Below are 17,723 nucleotides of genomic sequence, written 5' to 3' on the forward strand. Positions count from 1 at the left end.
ATCTCTTTTCTACTATATATAGACTATATCATCTTTTATACAGATTATATAATCCTAGTTCTTCCAACCTTTTCTCACGTGTCATATTTGCTAGACTTCTAGTAATGTTTCCTGATCTTCTCTGAACATGCCAATTGACCTACATCTCTCTCGAACTGTGGTGCCCAAAATTGGGCATGGTATTTCAGGTCAATCCTCGTCCATGCCAAATATAATAGTAGAATTACTTTACATGACTTGCATATATCACACCTGTTAATACAACCCAGTATGCCATTAACTTCTTTTACATCACTACTACACTATCCATTCATATTCAGTTTGTGAATATCACCTTCAGATTCTTTTTTACAGTCTGCAACCTCACCCTATTTTATATTTGTGTATTTGATTCTTTCTTTCAAAGAGTAGTACTTTTCTTTTGTCCTTACTGAATTTCATCCTATTTCAGACCTTTTTTCTATTTATCTAAAATGTCTGCTATTCTACCCAGCAGGGTGGAATACATAGATTTACTTGGTGTGTTTTCAGTTCCATCCTGCAAGTCATTAATGAAAATACTGAACAGTACTAGAATCAGGACAGACCTCTGAAGAACCCCACTTAATACTTCATACCAGTCTGAACTTGAGCCATTGATTTTGAGCATGGGTTTTCAGAAGCATTGGGTGTTGGTTGCAGCCAAGGCTGGGGATTTTCACTGGGGTGTGCCAATGCTTCTGTGCTGGCACTTAAAACCAGAGGTTCCTGGCTAGAGGGTCTTGCCCCTCTGTTGAAGGTCAGAATGATCGCTTTATCTGTGGTCATGAAGGAATTTTACCCCATGGTCAGACTGGTACAGACTGTGGAGGTGTTTGCCTTCCTCTGTAGTGGGAAGCATGGCCTCCTTCCTGGGATTTCTTCAACCTATTTTAAGTACCTTTGCAGCAGCATGATGTTGGCTGCCATGATCCCGCTGCTTTACCAGAGTCCTGAATCTTATATTGTGTCTGGTTGACTCTAGTTTTGCTAGGAGCTTAGATAATGGATTTGTATAGGATGGCTTGTATAAGAATGATCCTGCCTCAGGCAGGGAGTTGGACTAGATTAGAGTTTCTCAACCCATGGATCATGACCCAAAAGTGGGTTGCAAGAATATATGAAAGGGTCATGAACAAACTTGAAAAATGGATTCTCCTTTACAGGAGAAAAATGTGAGAAATGGTGGGTTTTTCCCCCATGCCCCACACCCCTCTCCCTGGGGCCTGGTTGCAGGGGGCAGTGGGTCAGGAATGAGGGGCACCAACAGGGCCAGGGGCCTGTTTTCTACTTAAACTATTTACTGGGTCGGGACTGGCCATTGATGTTTACACATGGGTCCTGGCAGAAAAAGAGGCTGAGAACCACTGGACTACATGACCTATGGAGGTCTCTTCCAGCTCTACTCTTTTATGATTCAGTGGTTATCCAACTACTTATGTAATGATTTTGTCTAGACCAAAAGGTTACTATGAGAACTGGAATTTCTCAGTTCATTTTTTAAATTTCTCTCAATTAAATGAAAAATCAGTACAGCTGCCTTTACTTTAGCTCATGTCACGTTCACTGACATTAAAACTACAGAAATGTGTTGTTTTAAAAACAAAGTTTGTTCTCTGTTTAATAATTAAAACTAGGGTTGGCAAGCTGGTCTACTGGCCGATCAAATATTGTCAACTGACTGGTCAACTACATTTTTTTTGACCAATTAAAAATTATAGCAATTTTACAAAAAAACCCTTTTTTTTTTGTAGTTTCCTTGACAGAAATTTGATTTTTTACTGTTTTTTGACACATTTCTTAATGGAAAATTTGTGCTTTTTCTGTGTATTATTTGGACCCATCGGTAATCTTTTACAATTTTTGACCAATATTTGATTGGTCAATTGACCAAACTTTATTTGACCAGTCAAATACCCAACCCTAATTAAAACAATATTTATATTGCTCTGGTATTTTGTAATAAGTTAGGTTTCCATATTGTGTGACTTTATGAAATTAGTCAATTAATTAATCTTCTGAAATTAAAACAATATGAGGTTTCTCATGATTAGTAGCATTGGTCCACTCTCTGCAGTAGTTGAAATGATACTATAATACAGATGTATCATTTTAGGCAATGAGGTAGATAGACTAAGAACTATAATGACATCTAGCCCCTCAAACCACTTAAATATCTCAACCCATACCTATTTTCAAACACAACCTCTTTCTACACAACCTCACTACACCACCTCTTTGTCCTCCCCATAACTTTGGGAAATGGAAACAGCAATGCAAACTCACTTGTAATTATTGTAGTTACAGTTGCCAAACCATGTAAGACGCGCACAGTTGTAATTTCTTCACAAAATACTTTAATATAACATACATTCAGGGGCATCTTATATCTGAGTAAATGAGGTAAGTGAGCTCCCAATAATCAGAGTCTATATATTAAAAAGGTATAAATTTGTTATATTTTTCCATACAGAATCTAATTACTGGACATTTGCCTTAAACATGTCCCCTTCCCACTGCAGAAAAAATAAATCTGAAATCAATCATGCTGTTTTGAGGTTTGACTCATATTTTCTGAATGCTTATTGGTTGCAATAGTGTGTAAATCCTTCAGTAAGGAAAAATGTACTGTTTCCTTGAAATATTATAGAGACCTAAGAAAAGTCATGGCACTAGTTTGAAATGGCGAGTCTCTTTCAAAGGAGAAAGATCTAGCTGGAAAATAAGCATAAACGTGGATAAAAGAGGGCAAATGACCAACTAGATACAAATAAGAAAACTGTACATACAGTGTATTATTCAGCTAACAAATAGAATTTTAGAGAGAAACTACCTCATTAGGCTTCTTAATCTACATATTTCTCAAAATAGGACAATCAAAACAAACATCAAATTGAAGCAATGAATATTCTACACAACATATTTTCTCCCCCTAGAATTCCAGTTAAATATGTTTTATTTTTACTGTACACAATATGCATTGGACATTTCTTATAACAGACTTCCAATACTTAACTAAATTTTGTCATTGCTTACCTGTTTGGTATGCACTATAAAGCTCATTTTGTTTTCCAGACTGTGGATTTGAAAACAGGTATCTCCATCTCCTAACTGCCACATAAAGCAACCATATTTTAGACTGATGAGTAAAGCCTATGTTGAAAAGTAGAAAATTATAAGAATTTAGAATATTTTCTGAGTTATAATCTGAATTTTCCCCAGTTCATTTAAATGAGATTCTGACACTTAGGATACAGGATATGCAGTAGAAACTTTTAAAATGGTCAACTGATAAACTAGATATATTGATTATAAATATGTCCAAGATTTTAACTCAATGCTTTGATATGAAATGATCACCACTATATACAAGTTAAGAGGATGGATAATATTTACTAGATAAACTGCCTGTAAAAATGTCTAAACGCACCTTAGTTTCCATGTTGAGGAGATGCAAGCCTTTTATGTTTACTCCTACATACACTCTGATGACTTTATGACTGCTTGAACTTGCTTTGGTGAACACTTGTCCTGTGAAAAAAGCTGCTCCATAGGTAGGAATTTCCCAGCAGTTCTGTAAGAACATGCGCTGTAGGTGATGCATCTCTTTACTTACACCTTCACTGGTACTGAGACTCTAGAAGTATAGCAGCAAAGAGTGAAAGACATAGCAAAAGTAACCGCATTAACAATATGTTTTTTTCCAAGAGGATAAAGTTGTAGTGAAGATTCTTAAAGCACTTTTTATGGCAAAGGTACTCCAAAATGAGACAGCACCTGAACTAAGGGACAGATTAACAAAAGGATCTAATGAACCTAAAATGGGACCTAGGTGGAATTTAGGGTATGTCTATATGGCATATGGCAGCACTAAGTAGAGATACTCAAGTAACTTTGGAACCAGAAGTGGTAATGTGACACTGCACCTGAGTTGGTAAGAACTTCTTAGTACCTCAGTTGCAAGTGATACACTGACATGCTATACTGCTATGTATTCTGGATTCGCTGCACAGTGCTGCCTTGCATCATACAGGTATATCCTATGTTTGACATTACTCTTAAGTCCTCTTGTACAGACATACCCTTAGGGGCCTAAGTTCAAGACTGTGACCTCAAAACTCTCATTAACTCCATAGACACCTCAAGTTAATGTTAAGCTATATTCAGTTTTTATTATGTTTGTATGAACCACTGTATTCAGTAATAAAAAGATGGTCAGTGGGATAAGGGGTCAGGATAAGGGGTCAGGGGCCTTCTCACCAGACAAAAACTGTTTGCTTAACAGAGTTTTGGCATGTAAATAGATCACTGAGGGAGGTGGCACAACTCTTTCCAGTTTTGTACGTTAATATTGCTACTCTGCACAATAGTAGCAGAATGTGCCTGAAAAATAATGAAGTATTTTTAAACAGGATTCCCAGAAATTGGTGGATTAATGTTAATGTTCTTACCTTGTATTCATGGAGTATCCTGTTTGTCCAGTGAGGAGCCTTACTTTTTAGTTTGGTGAGAGGCACTATGGACTTAAGGTTTTCTTCACTGGAAAAAGAGCCCAAATATTACCTATTGTTCCTTACTGACCCGAATATGGGACAAAGCACAGTATCCAATACCCCAGTACATTACAGATATTGGGGTAAATGTTAGCTCTCTGTGTTGCCTCAGCAGCTGAAAAAATTTCCTAAAAGGACAGCTGACATTTTCCACAACAGAGAGGAATTTTCAGGTGATGCTGAACCAGCACAGTTGATTTTCTTTTTACCCATTCTTAATTACCTGCACTGTGGATGGTGCAGGGCCAGGAGATGTTATGGATGGGATACATAGGCATTTCATCTGAGTCCAGGCCAGTATAAAGTCTTCATCAGATATTTTAATTATATTGGGGCCATTTCAACCCTTGGCTGGCCCATAGTCATGCAAACAAATACGTCACTTAGGGTTAGGGTGACCATATGTCCTGTTTTAGCCAGGACAGTTCTGGATTTCAGAGACTGGTCCTGGACAGCTATTGGAAATTATAATGGGCATCCCAGAAATGCAGGGATGCAGGACGCAGTCTGGCCATGAGTCGGAGCTCGATATTTGGTCTATTAACTTCAAAATATTACAGGTGACATGAAAGCAAGATGGCTGATGCAACAATATATACATTACTTGTTTTATAAAAGAACGCTCTTAAATTTCCTTCAACACAGACACACATTTGCAAGGACAAATATTTTGATAAATACATTAAATTGTTCCAGATCAAGCCCAGAAAAACTTAAAGCATAAATAACAAAAAATTATTCCTGTCTTACAAAAACAGTAAGACAACACAAAATTTAATGGAAACAAATTTTAGAGTTACTATTCCCAGGAGTATGGAATTGCAGGGACAAGTTCTAGGTTTCACAATTATGTTAATCTAAAGCTGCCCTCGCTGACAGGGTTTTATTCTGAGTTGTCAGGAACTTATGGTTTCTTGTATGATGAGCTCAAAAGTTGAGCTACTTCACCAATCCACTAAAACCACAGCTCAAGATCAAATTAAAATAAATGGGAAAGAATAGCAACAGTTAAATATACCCCCTAGAATCAATGCATGAAATTGCCTAACATATTTTTTCTTTTGAATTGTAACATTCTCACTGGAAAACACTGAATTCTTAAGTCTTGTGAACTAGATGGAAATGATATACTCTCAGTCCTAGACACAAAGTATTTGATGCACAACTATTATTGTTATGGGAATTAAATTGTTAGACAGTGATGCATAGTTCTAAAACATACTACAGATACTAGATGTCAGGCATGGGTTTTAATTAACTAGCCAGCATCTCACAGGTAAAATTTACTTAGGAATAAACGAAACAGTTTAGAGCTTGTCTGAAAAACATGTCATCTTAAAAACAAAAACATAGCAGTCACTCACTTCAGAAAACCCTGTTTGTGTTTCTTACTCTCATAATTTCCGTAGACTATTTGTAGCAGCAGACTTGCCAGGGTGATCAGCTTGGCATCAGGTGCTGTATAAAAGCCTTTCAGCAAATTATATCTGGCTTCATCAAACAGGATAAGGATAGCCAGTGGATCCTCAATCTATTTAAAAAAAATAAAAGTTTTAAATGTTTTTATTACATTCACTTTCTGTTTACAAACTAGGTATATTTTTGCTGCTTCGACAATGGAAGAAAAAGATGTATCCCTTATTAAAATATGTGCTTTAGTAGTATTTTCTCTTACAACAGAACAAAAACCATGGTTCACCTATACTGATTACAAATATTTCCAATATCTGTAAATTATAAATCCATACTGATCCAACACTTTAATTTACAACTGAATGGCACACTATTTAAAACCAAATTTATTGCCGAATACCAACATCAAACCTATAAATTCCAACAAGTTTTACATAATCAAGCAATCTTTTTTTTTTAACTCTCTAGTACCTCTTTAGGAACAGACTGTACTACTGTTAGTCATTTTGACTACATTTTTCAATGCAAGATAAATGTATTAACATGAGTAAAAGTGACAGAATGTGGCCATTCCAAAATGAAGAGGAAGGGAGAAAAACTACATTGATTAGCACAGGTTCTAATTCAGGAAGACTGAAATATTGGTTGATTGCTGCCTATATTTTAATTATATTTAATCTTTCCAATTGCTAGGGAGTGCACTTTAACAAGTTCTCTCTCTAGTGGAAAAACAGCATTTATGAGAAACTACTGTTTATAGGAATTTCCTTATTGCTAATTTATGTGGAATGCAAGTGTTTTCTGTAATTAAGAAATTAAAGTCAATCTTAAAATGTTAAATAGTTAAAAGGGTTATTTTACTGTTGTCCTGGATCCAACTCCTATCACAGTCGATGGAAGTTTATCCTTTGACTTCAGAAGGAGTTGGACTGACCTTCTGCACACAAGCAGAAGAACAAATCATGTAAATTGACTTTTCCCATTATGCTTACAAATATTTTTCTTTCATATTTAATACAGTCCAATTCATGAGTTCTGAACCTGGCAGTTGCCATTTCTTTCTATGCCTTTGGTTTCAGATGGGAAAATGGTTCCAAATTTCTATTCTAATACAGGGTAACAAGTTGTGAAACACGCTTGATCCAAGCCAAAAGGCCGACTAGTGATTAATAATTAATATACTGCCTGTTGATAAGACGATTCTGTTTCTGATCCTGTATTTGATACTAGAACATCTAATGCAGACCTTTTTTTCAATTTCCAAAGGAAGTCTCACATCTCTTCTCAAGAAAAGCTGTGGGGTTTCCCTTTGAGGATCCAAGTTGGTCAGTTCAGTGAGTATTTCAGGCCAGTCATGAACATGTTGCAAAGGTTTGTGATATGGCTTCAGCTGGAGATCTGGAAAAACAACAGCTTTTTAATTTTTTTCACAAATAAAAAACAACAGATTCAAGGACAGACATGTACAGATGAATGCTGTATCAAGATGCCTGAATTTGAGGACTTGCATGTGTCAACCAAAAATGTGGGTTTTTTTTACTCACCATAACTAAAAGGTCATAAACCTGGATTTACTGACATTTATCACAGCATTAATTTGAGAAATGCATTCAAACTTGGATTATGTTCAGCTTTTCAAAAGTGAAATGAAATTCTTTTAAAAAATAAACTTAAACATTTTAATTGGTTAATGAAGTACTTAATTGATGAGGCAGTACTTAAAATTACATGCAAAGGTCCTGTGGTAGGAAGTGCCACCCAAACACCACATCAAATAAAATATTTAAAATAATTTTCCTTTACTGATTTTCCTGTTTCTTCTATACGTATTTATGGCATTTCCAATATCTATTTGTTAAATCACAAGGTAGGGAACTACATTCACTACTAGGTTTTGGATGCTTACCAGACTGTATTATTTTCAGACCAAACTGTCCCTTCTCTATTCTCTGTGAAGTATAATTCTGACATGCTGCAGTCACTACATTTTCCTGCTCAGCCACCCACATGGAGGCTGACTAGATTCTTGTGCCAGCTTGTCCACAGCTTCAGTTCTGTTCAGCCAACTTGACTTGTCCATCCTGCTTCCTCTTATGATGGCTACATTGTTTACCTACCCTTCTAAGCTCTTCACCTTTTACAGTTCCCCTCACTACAATTATTCATTCTAATTCTTTTCAAGTTGTTGCGCTTTCCACGTTCAAAACCCTCTAAAATAAAAGTATTATAATTAGATAACATTTTATTTTAACATTTTTATTATATTGCTTGATTTCATTAACCAATACAACATCTTCATTAATGATGTAGACATTGGAGTCAGAAGCGGACTGGCCAAGTTCGCCAATGACACCAAACTTTGGGGTAAAGCATCCACACCAGAAGACAGGGGGGTGATCCAGGCTGACCTGGACAGGCTCAGCAAATGGGCGGACAAGAACCTGATGGTGTTTAACACTGAAAAATGTAAGGTTCTCCACCTTGGGAGGAAAAACCTGCAGCATCCTTATAGGCTCGGCAGTGCTATGCTGGCTAGCACTACGGAAGAAAGAGACTTGGGGGTCATCACTGACCACAAGATGAACATGAGCCTGCAATGCGATGCTGCGGCTAGTAAAGCAAACAAAACGCTGGCTTGCATCCATAGATGCTTCTCAAGCAAATCCCGGGACATCATTCTCCCCTTGTGCTCGGCCTTGGTGAGGCCGCAGCTGGAGTACTGTGTCCAGTTTTGGGCCCCACAATTCAAAAAGGATGTGGAGAAGCTTGAGAGAGTCCAGAGAAGAGCCATGAGCATGATCAGACCTTACAATGACAGGCTGAGAGCCATGGGGCTCTCTTTAGCCTGGAAAGCGCAGGCTCAGGGGTGATCTGGTGGCCACCTATAAGTTTATAAGAGGTGCCCGCCAGTATCTGGGGGAATGTTTGTTCCCAGAGTGCCCCAAGGGATGATGAGGTCGAACAGTTATAAACTCCTGCAAGACCGTTTCAGGCTGGACATAAGGAAGAATTTCTTTACTGTCCGAGCCCCCAAGGTCTGGAACAGCCTGCCATCGGAGGTGGTTCAAGCACCTACATTGAACACCTTCAAGAGTAAATTGGATGCTTATCTTGCTGGGATCCTATGACCCCAGCTGACTTCCTGCCCTTTGGGCTGGGGGCTGGACTCAATGATCTTCCGGCCCTTCCAGCCCTAATGTCTATGAAATCTATGAAACCTGTAGTTGCTTAAACAGAAAATGAGAAATGGAAGGTGATTTCTCCAAGCATTTTGGCTTAATCTGTACTATGTAATTAGTATCATACAGTTTTGCTCTTCTAGGACACTGAGATTTTTGGTCAAAGTTTGAAATTTTGAATCTTTCATAGAATTACTTGTTTGTACCAAAAACATTTAATAAATCAGTGATCCATCCCTGTCTATACAGCAAAACACTTCAATATTTTGGGTAAAATAACGTGAAACACATGCACAGAAAGAAAGGAAAGAGGTGCAAGCATCAATCTTCATCACTCAGCCAGGTTCTCTCTATTGCAGCATTTCCCAACCAGTGTGCTGCGAGGCACGTCCAGGTGTCCTGTGGAATTTTGGGCTGGAGCCATGCCCCACCGCATGCTGCCATCGTGGACAGACAGCGATGGAGGACATGGATCCAGCCAGTGATTTGTATTTGAGCACTGTGCATTCAGCTGTTGTGCCGCGGGATGGGAGAGGCCCGGAAGTGTACCACTGGAACCAAAAGGCTGGGAAACACTGCTCTGTTGCATGGACTTCTGCATTTAGATATGTATGTTTGGTGGCAGCGGTAGCTGTAGGGTGCAATATGGAGTTAAAGTGATGAAGCTGAGAGAAACTGGACCCACAGAAAAACTGTACGAAACAATTTCAGCTATAAAAACACAGCTAGAAAAGATAAAACAGCAACAACAACAACAAAACAATAACCACAAAAACAATAATAATACCATCATCACAGGAGTCTTGATACTTATGCTGTATTCTTAATGCAAGACTTCTGTATTAACACTACTACAAGCAATATGTCAAGCCCAATATGAAGCAGTTAAAATCAGGGTGTTAGTTTCTCATTTATTTGTAATTACAAGTTAGCTCCTCAGCTACCTTGTCACAGTAATACTGTTAATCATATTATTTTAAAATAAATCTTTTTTTCTATCTGGTCTGAAAGAGGTGGCATGAGTGTTGTTAAAGAAAAAGTATTATAAAACTTGACTGTATCTCATACTTTAATTTAAGAGGAGTCTAACTGTATAAAAAAGCTGCTAGCATTATTTTCCTTCCTATCATTTAACATTTCTTGTGTCAAAACCTCCCCTGCCAAATATATCTGAACATTGGCAAGGGATACAAAAAACAATTTTAATATACAACTCTGCACAATAAATTTAGACCATTTAGACCTAGTCAAATAAATAAAGGTAATCAATTTCACCTTGGTTGCACATTTAAATAAGGTAAATATGACATGTATGCAATATGGGACACTAGTGAGAACTTTAACCACTTGCTCACGTTAGTATTATGCAGAAAGGATTGTCACAGAGTGAACAATCCTTTAAGGGGAGTAAGTTTCAGCTGCAGTCTTTGGATGGATTCACCATTTTCCCATAGTGAAATAAATAAATTACAAGGGGCACACTGCAGAAGATTCTTACTCTGTATCCCAGTAGACCTAACTCTAAGGGCAACCAAAGTTCAGGGAGTTGAATAGAGTTAAGAAGGTAACAGAGAGGCTTTTCACAGTTCCCCAGACAGACATCCTAGGAACACAGTCCTTGCAAGGAGAAGCCTATAGGAGCTGAAAGCCAGTCCACTGGAGGAAAGCCACAGAAAAAGGGAAGAAAGTGACACACCTTACCTCAGAGACAGAAGAATGGGGAATTGAGATTTGAAAGAAGTGGATAGTGTTACCTGTCAGCTCTGTGTTCTGGGGAACCCTGGAGCAGTACCCAGCCTGTCTGACTCATGAAGGACTCCCTCTCTCCAACCTCTGCCTTAACCAGAACTGAACTGATCGGAAAAAGGACTTACAAAAGGCAAGGAAGATGCAGTGAGAGACGCTCAGAAACCCTTCAGATAAGGGTGTCAGGATTGAGACAACTCCCCTAGTCCCATTTGCATCAGAGATGGGAAAGGCAGGCACCTCCATTAGCATTCAGAATGGAGAACAGAGTTTCCAAGGCACAGACCACACTGAACTCTGGGACCAGAGAAGCAGGGGAGCACTGCATGATAGGGAATCTCTGCTCCAAATGCTAATCAACCCACGTCTGCACACACCCAGCTCAGTGTTTATCAGACCAATTCTGGTGACAACTCCTTTACTGGTACCCAAAACACTGAATCTTCCTGTTTGCACTGCAAGATCCCTCAGAATAATGCTACCCATAGGCAGGAGTGATCAGTTCCTTTTATCCAGCATATGAGCCATCGTTTACCCATAAACAAACATAGTATTCTCCCTTGAGCCATTGTTGTTTTCCTACAAAAACCCCTACCCAAGCTCAAGTTTCTGTCTGGTGCTCAGATTCAAAACCCTGCACCAGTTCCACTTTCCTGCCTGGAACACCTCCACTGATCGTGCTGCGGGCTCTGCCTGTCTGCAAGCTCCAACAAACACCTAGGAACCTCGACCAGTTCAAGCTTTGCTGAGTGGTGAGACCCCAACTCTCTCTCTCTCTAAGACCACTTTCTAAACCTCAGACTTGGTTTAATCCCTCTCTCCCTTACTCAAGACACAGCTTTCTAAACCTGACTTTTGCTGATCAGACTTGAGCTAGACTTTCCCAAATACCCAACTGAAACTGCAATATTGTAACTGCTTTGTTTGTTTGTCTCTCCTTGTATGGCTATTACTATTAGTGTCATATACCTGGCAATAAAATAACTTTTATGGTCAAGCTGGTTGCCATACTCTCTCTGAACCTCATTTACTCTTCCTTCTCCTCAACCTCCCCATTTGCTCTGCAGCAACGCTTCTTTTACCTAAGCCAAAGATCCCTGTAAAGCCCAAAAATCCTGTGGTGTTTGCCCATCAAGGGAGTTACAACCAGGACAATTGGGACAAGAGCTTGGGAAGTGCTGAGCCAGGACACATGAGGGTGTCAGCCTGTTAAATGCTGATTGACCCAGCCCAGCTCAGACGTACTCCGTTCCTGTGCTGAGTTTGGGGCATATGAGGGTGTCAGCTGGAAGTGCTGAGTAACCTAGCCTGACTCAGATGTGCTCTGTTAACATGTGTGTGTGTGTTCGATTGATTCGGTGGTTAGAGGAACGCAGCCCCATTGAAACTAATCCCTGCAAGGTAGCTCCATTGCGGATGAGGAGTTGCAGAAGGGAAAGATAGAGCTCCATATAGAAACACAAGTAGCACACTGATAGAATTACAGAGACCCCAGAAACGTACTGCTAATAAAGTGACAGGCAAATCTGGTAACAATAGGCTCTGGCAGGAAATCCCAGGACAGGAAAAGCACACATTTATATATTACATGTGATACATTAGCATTACTGTAAGGTTATTTTATTTTTCTCATATAATACAGGTTAACAAACTTGCTTCTTTGACATTATAAACACACACACACACACACATATATATATATATATGTAATGTATAACCCTATCACACACACACACACACACACATGTGTTTCTGTGTAATGTATTACCTGCAAGTTTGTTAACCTGTATTACCTGCATTATAAACTGTGTATTATAAATATATACAAAATATTATGCATATATTATATATAAAACACTATAGGAAAGTAGGGCTGGAACAGACCATGAGATCATCTAGTCCAACCCCCTGTTCAAGGCAGAATAATCCCTGATTAAATCATCCCAGCCAAATGTCTGCCAACCCCAGCCAAGTGTCTATGAAGAGATGGAGTTATGCTAACCTGTATTATTTGAGAAAAATAAAACTGAAGCCTGTAAAAAAAGAATGGAAATCCTGTGGGTCCTGAATTTTCTTCTGATGCTGGTTCACTGGCTACCAGGATGAATTAAAACATGCTAAAGAACACAAAATGTGCAGCAGCTCCATTGATCTCAGCAGCTGAAAACTCTAGATGGCATCCAAGACAGTTTTCACACAAGAGATGTTACAGATGGAACTATGGACCTCTAAGATATCCCTGAGTGTACAATTCATCCTTTTTTTTTTTTTTTTTTTTCAAATGAGAACTTCTATTTTTAATGGTCTGTAACCAAACATGACAGGCCCCAAGTGTAAGATCTTTCCTCATGTCTTATGTTTTTGTGACAAGGTATGTAGCAGAATTTGCAGGTTCACTGGAATCTGACATGGCTGCCTCATCAGCACTTCTGCTAGGACCTCAAACTCTTGACCTCTGGGTTTCGAGCTGCTCGCCTCAGTGTACACACCACTGGAGCAGGGTAAGTGTAAGGTATTTTAAAAAAACAATTTTCAAAGATTTTTTTCTAGCTGTAAATGGAAAAAAATAAGTGTTTCACTGCATTCTACCCTCACCAAAAAAAAGGGATAAAAAAACAAATTCAAGAACTGAATATAGCCCAGACCCAGTGCTTCACTTGACCAAAAAACAAATCGCTACTTTTCTCAACTGTCCCTCTGACCTATAGCAAGGTAGAGTCATGTAAGTTTCAAACATCTTATGAACAACTCACGCACAGGAAAATAAATATACAGTGTGAATGCCAAAAGCAAGCTATCAAGATTCTACTGTCTGGTCTACCAGCCTTATTAGTATCCTTTTTTCTATTCTTTCTATTTATACAAGAAATCTTTAATGCCACAAGTTTATACTACCTTAGCACTTACTGAGATTTTCAGAACAGATCCAGATAGTGAAATACTGCTGAGTTTCCTGAGATAGACGCATTCCCTCCATTATCTGCTGTACAGTGGTATTGTTTCCATGTTTCAACTCAACAGAACGATATGATCCATCCATTCGATAAATCCGCACCTTTTCATACTGTCAAAATATATAAAAACAATATTAAAATAATTTAAACAAATTAAGACTAAGTTAAAATCCTATTTTTCTATTGCTAACCACCTTAAAAACACAATTTAAAATCCAATTTACAAGTGCTTGCATTACAAAAAGAACATTGTAGAGTTTGTTGACATTCATCTTGTATCAGAATATATTATTCACAGATCATTTACAGCCATGTGAATGTGTTTTAAAACAGCACAAAAGCAGATTGTATATTGACACATGAAACTGGGCATAAAGAAAAAAGCACTGTCAGTGATGGAAATTTGTGGTATATCTTATACCTCTATAATAATTAAAAGCTTAAATTTTAAAATCTTAAATGTATCTATAGAGTCATGGGTACAAGCTGGAAACATTTTAAAAGACAAATGCATGATTTTGTCTACATTTATAGTAAAAAGTGTGCAGAGAGTAGGTCAAATATTGTTGCTATAGGTGGACTCATTACTCTCCTCAGTTTTCACTTTTTATACATTTGCTAAGACTTAAAAATATGAGTACTAAATTGTATAGAAAATAAAATACAGGCTTATTTATGGCCTCCTTCAGCAGTTTGGCTGTTCCTTCCCACTCATTTTGTTTGTTCTCTTCACAAACATTCAGTGGAGATCTTCCTTGTTGATCAGTAATATGCTACAAATGTGAACAGAAAGACTGATGTCATTCATAGTTTTCACTCTAGATAAGGAAACATTAATGAGTTTGGGAGATTCTAATTAAAATCCTTCCTTGTTCATAGGGCTTAGACACTGAGTATTTAAATACTTTTCATTAATCACACTTTCCTTTTCATGTTAACAATTATTAGCAGCCTCTCACCTGTGTACGGTGCCAGAAAAACAAACAAACCTGGTGCCTTGTCATAACTATGACTACTGAATACATGGACTTATCCTGGTTCACCTCTTCTAGTCTATTCCTTGTTCTTTTTGGTACAAGCTCTTTGTGACAGGCACCGTCTCTTTATATATTTGCAGAGCCCTTAAATCAATAGTACTTAGCCTTACTGGAGCCTACTGGCACTAATGCAATCACTATTAACTAGACAAGTAAAGAAAATATATGATACAAACAAAAATATATATGTTACAGGATGAGTAATATACAGCTTAGTAACAAATAAGAACACTACGAAAAGAGACAGTGAAAGCTTAGACTAAAATATCTGATGAAACCCAGTTAAAATACTGCTGACAGGAGACAAAAGTTAATCAGTTTGCACGTGTAGGGGAAAATTGAGATCAAGTATAATCAAAGAGAACAGCAATAGTGAACTGGATTAACCAGTATTTGGGTGCATAAATGTACCTATTATTTTTAAGATTAAAGTAATATTATCTATTAAGAAAATAAATATTACATCTCAGAGACTGGATACACATAATATGAGTGTGTGCTTTGATTCCAATTACAAAGGAGGCTTACTCTGTCAATTTCAGGATGATTTAGAAGGATTTGCACTATTTCAGCATGCCCTCCTCCAGCAGCAAAATGAAGAGGAGAACTAAGTTGTCCATTGAGTAGGTTTGGATTGCATTTCCCTTTCTCCAACAGCATTCGAGTGGCTTCAACTTTTCCATACCTGCAAATAAATTAAAATCACAGTGGATAAAACAAAGAACGCAACACATTTCAAATAAAGCCTACTTCAGATGTTCTCAGAGATGTACCTGAAATCGTGCAGTTAGTTCAATGAAAGATATCACCCAAAAGCATTTTTGCCTCTCACAAAAAACAGAGTTGTTTTTGGAAGAGATTTTAGATCATGATATGGAACTGCAAATTTTTGTTTTTCTTTTCTGAATAAACCTGCTCATTATTAAGGACTATGTAGTTTGGTAGGTAGGGGAATTGAGATGTAAATATTTCATAAGCTAAAATATATTTAAATAGCTGTTTCACTTTTCACAAAAATTTATCTCTGGGCTAATAAAATATATAAAGATAATTATCCATTCGATAAATCGAAGGACTAAAAAATACTAATCATGTGAAAACATGCAAGTGGCTGTAATGATGATTTTGAGAAACCTAACCATATCAGTGACTACATAGTCATTGCCAAGTTAATGAGAAGCACTCTAGAAATACCACATAAAAATAAAATGAAATGATAAAAATAATGGAACATTTGAGATGTTCATTATTTCAAATTGTCCTTCCTTCTTTGTATTTTTAAATGGAAAAAAGCAGTTAAATAACAAACAACTTTTTCAATTTTTGTAACACTAAGGGTAAGTGTACCCAGCAGTCACTGCAGCTCTGACTGTAGCACACCATACTACATATATGCAAGTTAACTTTACACTGGTAAAACTGTATCCTGCTGATAATGTAGTCACAGCAGCACAGACCCCCGTAGGCTGCAAAATCTACACAAGCAGCTGAGCAAATACTGTGCGACTGTAAATACTCTGTGGGCATGCCCTAAGAGTTCTGAAGTACAACAGTGAAATTAGTTTCTTCACTTCCAAATAATAGAGGAATGATTAGCTTGAAAACAAAACAAATGAAAATCTTTTCACTGGAATGTATGAAAAACACAGAAACATTTTTATTAGCCCTAAGGTCTTAACTGTGCTTCAATAAACCTTAAAGTTTGAGCTAAATTTTAATAGCTAATGTCCCTTTAATCACATAGTCCGTGTTCAGATGTGCATGAACATTTGGTTCCCCAAAGACAACTAGCGACAGCGCACCCTGTGCCACCACTAGTTGTCTTGGGGGAATGCCTGTGCCTCACATGCTCTGACACGGGGCAAGTTACACTGGGTGGGGTAGGGGAACCAGCACTGGGCTGGCCTCAGCAGCCTTACTTGGGATCCTGGGGGCTTCCTGGGGCTGCAGCAGTGGCGATCCTGCTGCATGGAGCCTGGCCAGTAGTGGAGTGTGGCTCCAGCCGGCCAGGCTCCAGCTTTGGATGGCACACGCTGCCGCTGCAAGCATCACTCAGCATTTTTTTCCATGGTTTTTTTTTTCACCTCTGGATACTCCTTGTAGCGCAGAGAACAACTGAACGTGAGGTATGTGGCACTGCAGATGTGTCTGCAATGCCACATACCGCATGACCATGCTTGTCTGGATGCAGCCATAAAGAACAAAGAAACACAGAAACTGCTATGCTGGATCATCCTGTGGTCCATGTAGCCCAGTATGCTGACTTAATACCAGATGCCTCAGAATAAATATAAGAAACTGGAGGCAGATGGGGAAAACATGTCCTGTAGCAGAAAGCCCCCTTTTACTCTTGCCTGCAGTTGCTCTCCCCTCCTTGGATATGTTTTTTCTTTTTCTACCTTTTCTTCCTTCCTCTCTCTTTCACTTTAAGATAAGGAATTGTGTTTTAAAATTTGTACGTATGCATTTTGTATCTCCCCTTGTAGTTTGGTATTTTTATCTATTTGTGTGCCATGGCATTTGTAGCTTATATTTTATACTCCTCACCTTTCAACTAAATGTGTTTAGTTTCATAAGTAAGTTATACATTGTAACAATGTTAACAAGGGCAGGAATCAAACTGCCCTTCCCTGTATCAGGCTGGCCCCTGAAAGAGCGAGTGAATCAGTGATTGAATGTGTAACACGGTAGCAGGCAGCAATTAACACCTAAGGAAGCTGCAGATCAACCAGCGGAAGAACTCAATAGAAGACGATGTAACAACCGGGAAATCTCTAAACGTCACTGATCAAGGGCTAGAAGCCCTGGCCTGAGTTAATCAAC

General features: G+C 38.2%; 1 protein-coding gene across 4 annotated transcripts in view; it reads right to left on the reverse strand.

Annotated features, from left to right (window-relative positions):
* KRIT1 (KRIT1, ankyrin repeat containing) overlaps positions 1–17,723 on the reverse strand; it is a 37,812-nt gene that overhangs the window by 2,252 nt on the left and 17,837 nt on the right. For 3 of the 4 annotated variants that reach the window (XM_025191078.1, XM_006034947.3, XM_006034948.3), the window contains 8 exons: positions 15,429–15,585; positions 14,529–14,636; positions 13,817–13,973; positions 7,231–7,382; positions 5,936–6,102; positions 4,470–4,557; positions 3,449–3,655; positions 3,055–3,171 (listed from right to left, as the gene is read on the reverse strand). In XM_025191078.1, the coding sequence (XP_025046863.1) occupies positions 3,055–3,171; positions 3,449–3,655; positions 4,470–4,557; positions 5,936–6,102; positions 7,231–7,382; positions 13,817–13,973; positions 14,529–14,636; positions 15,429–15,585 (1,153 nt within the window). Of the gene's footprint in view, positions 1–1,862; positions 2,734–3,054; positions 3,172–3,448; positions 3,656–4,469; positions 4,558–5,935; positions 6,103–7,230; positions 7,383–13,816; positions 13,974–14,528; positions 14,637–15,428; positions 15,586–17,723 lie in introns of those variants that run through there. The other variant, XM_025191077.1, reaches the window with a different exon arrangement.

Source organism: Alligator sinensis, unplaced genomic scaffold, assembly GCF_000455745.1.
Source record: "Alligator sinensis unplaced genomic scaffold, ASM45574v1 scaffold1011_1, whole genome shotgun sequence".
NCBI classification, from domain to species: domain Eukaryota; kingdom Metazoa; phylum Chordata; order Crocodylia; family Alligatoridae; genus Alligator; species Alligator sinensis.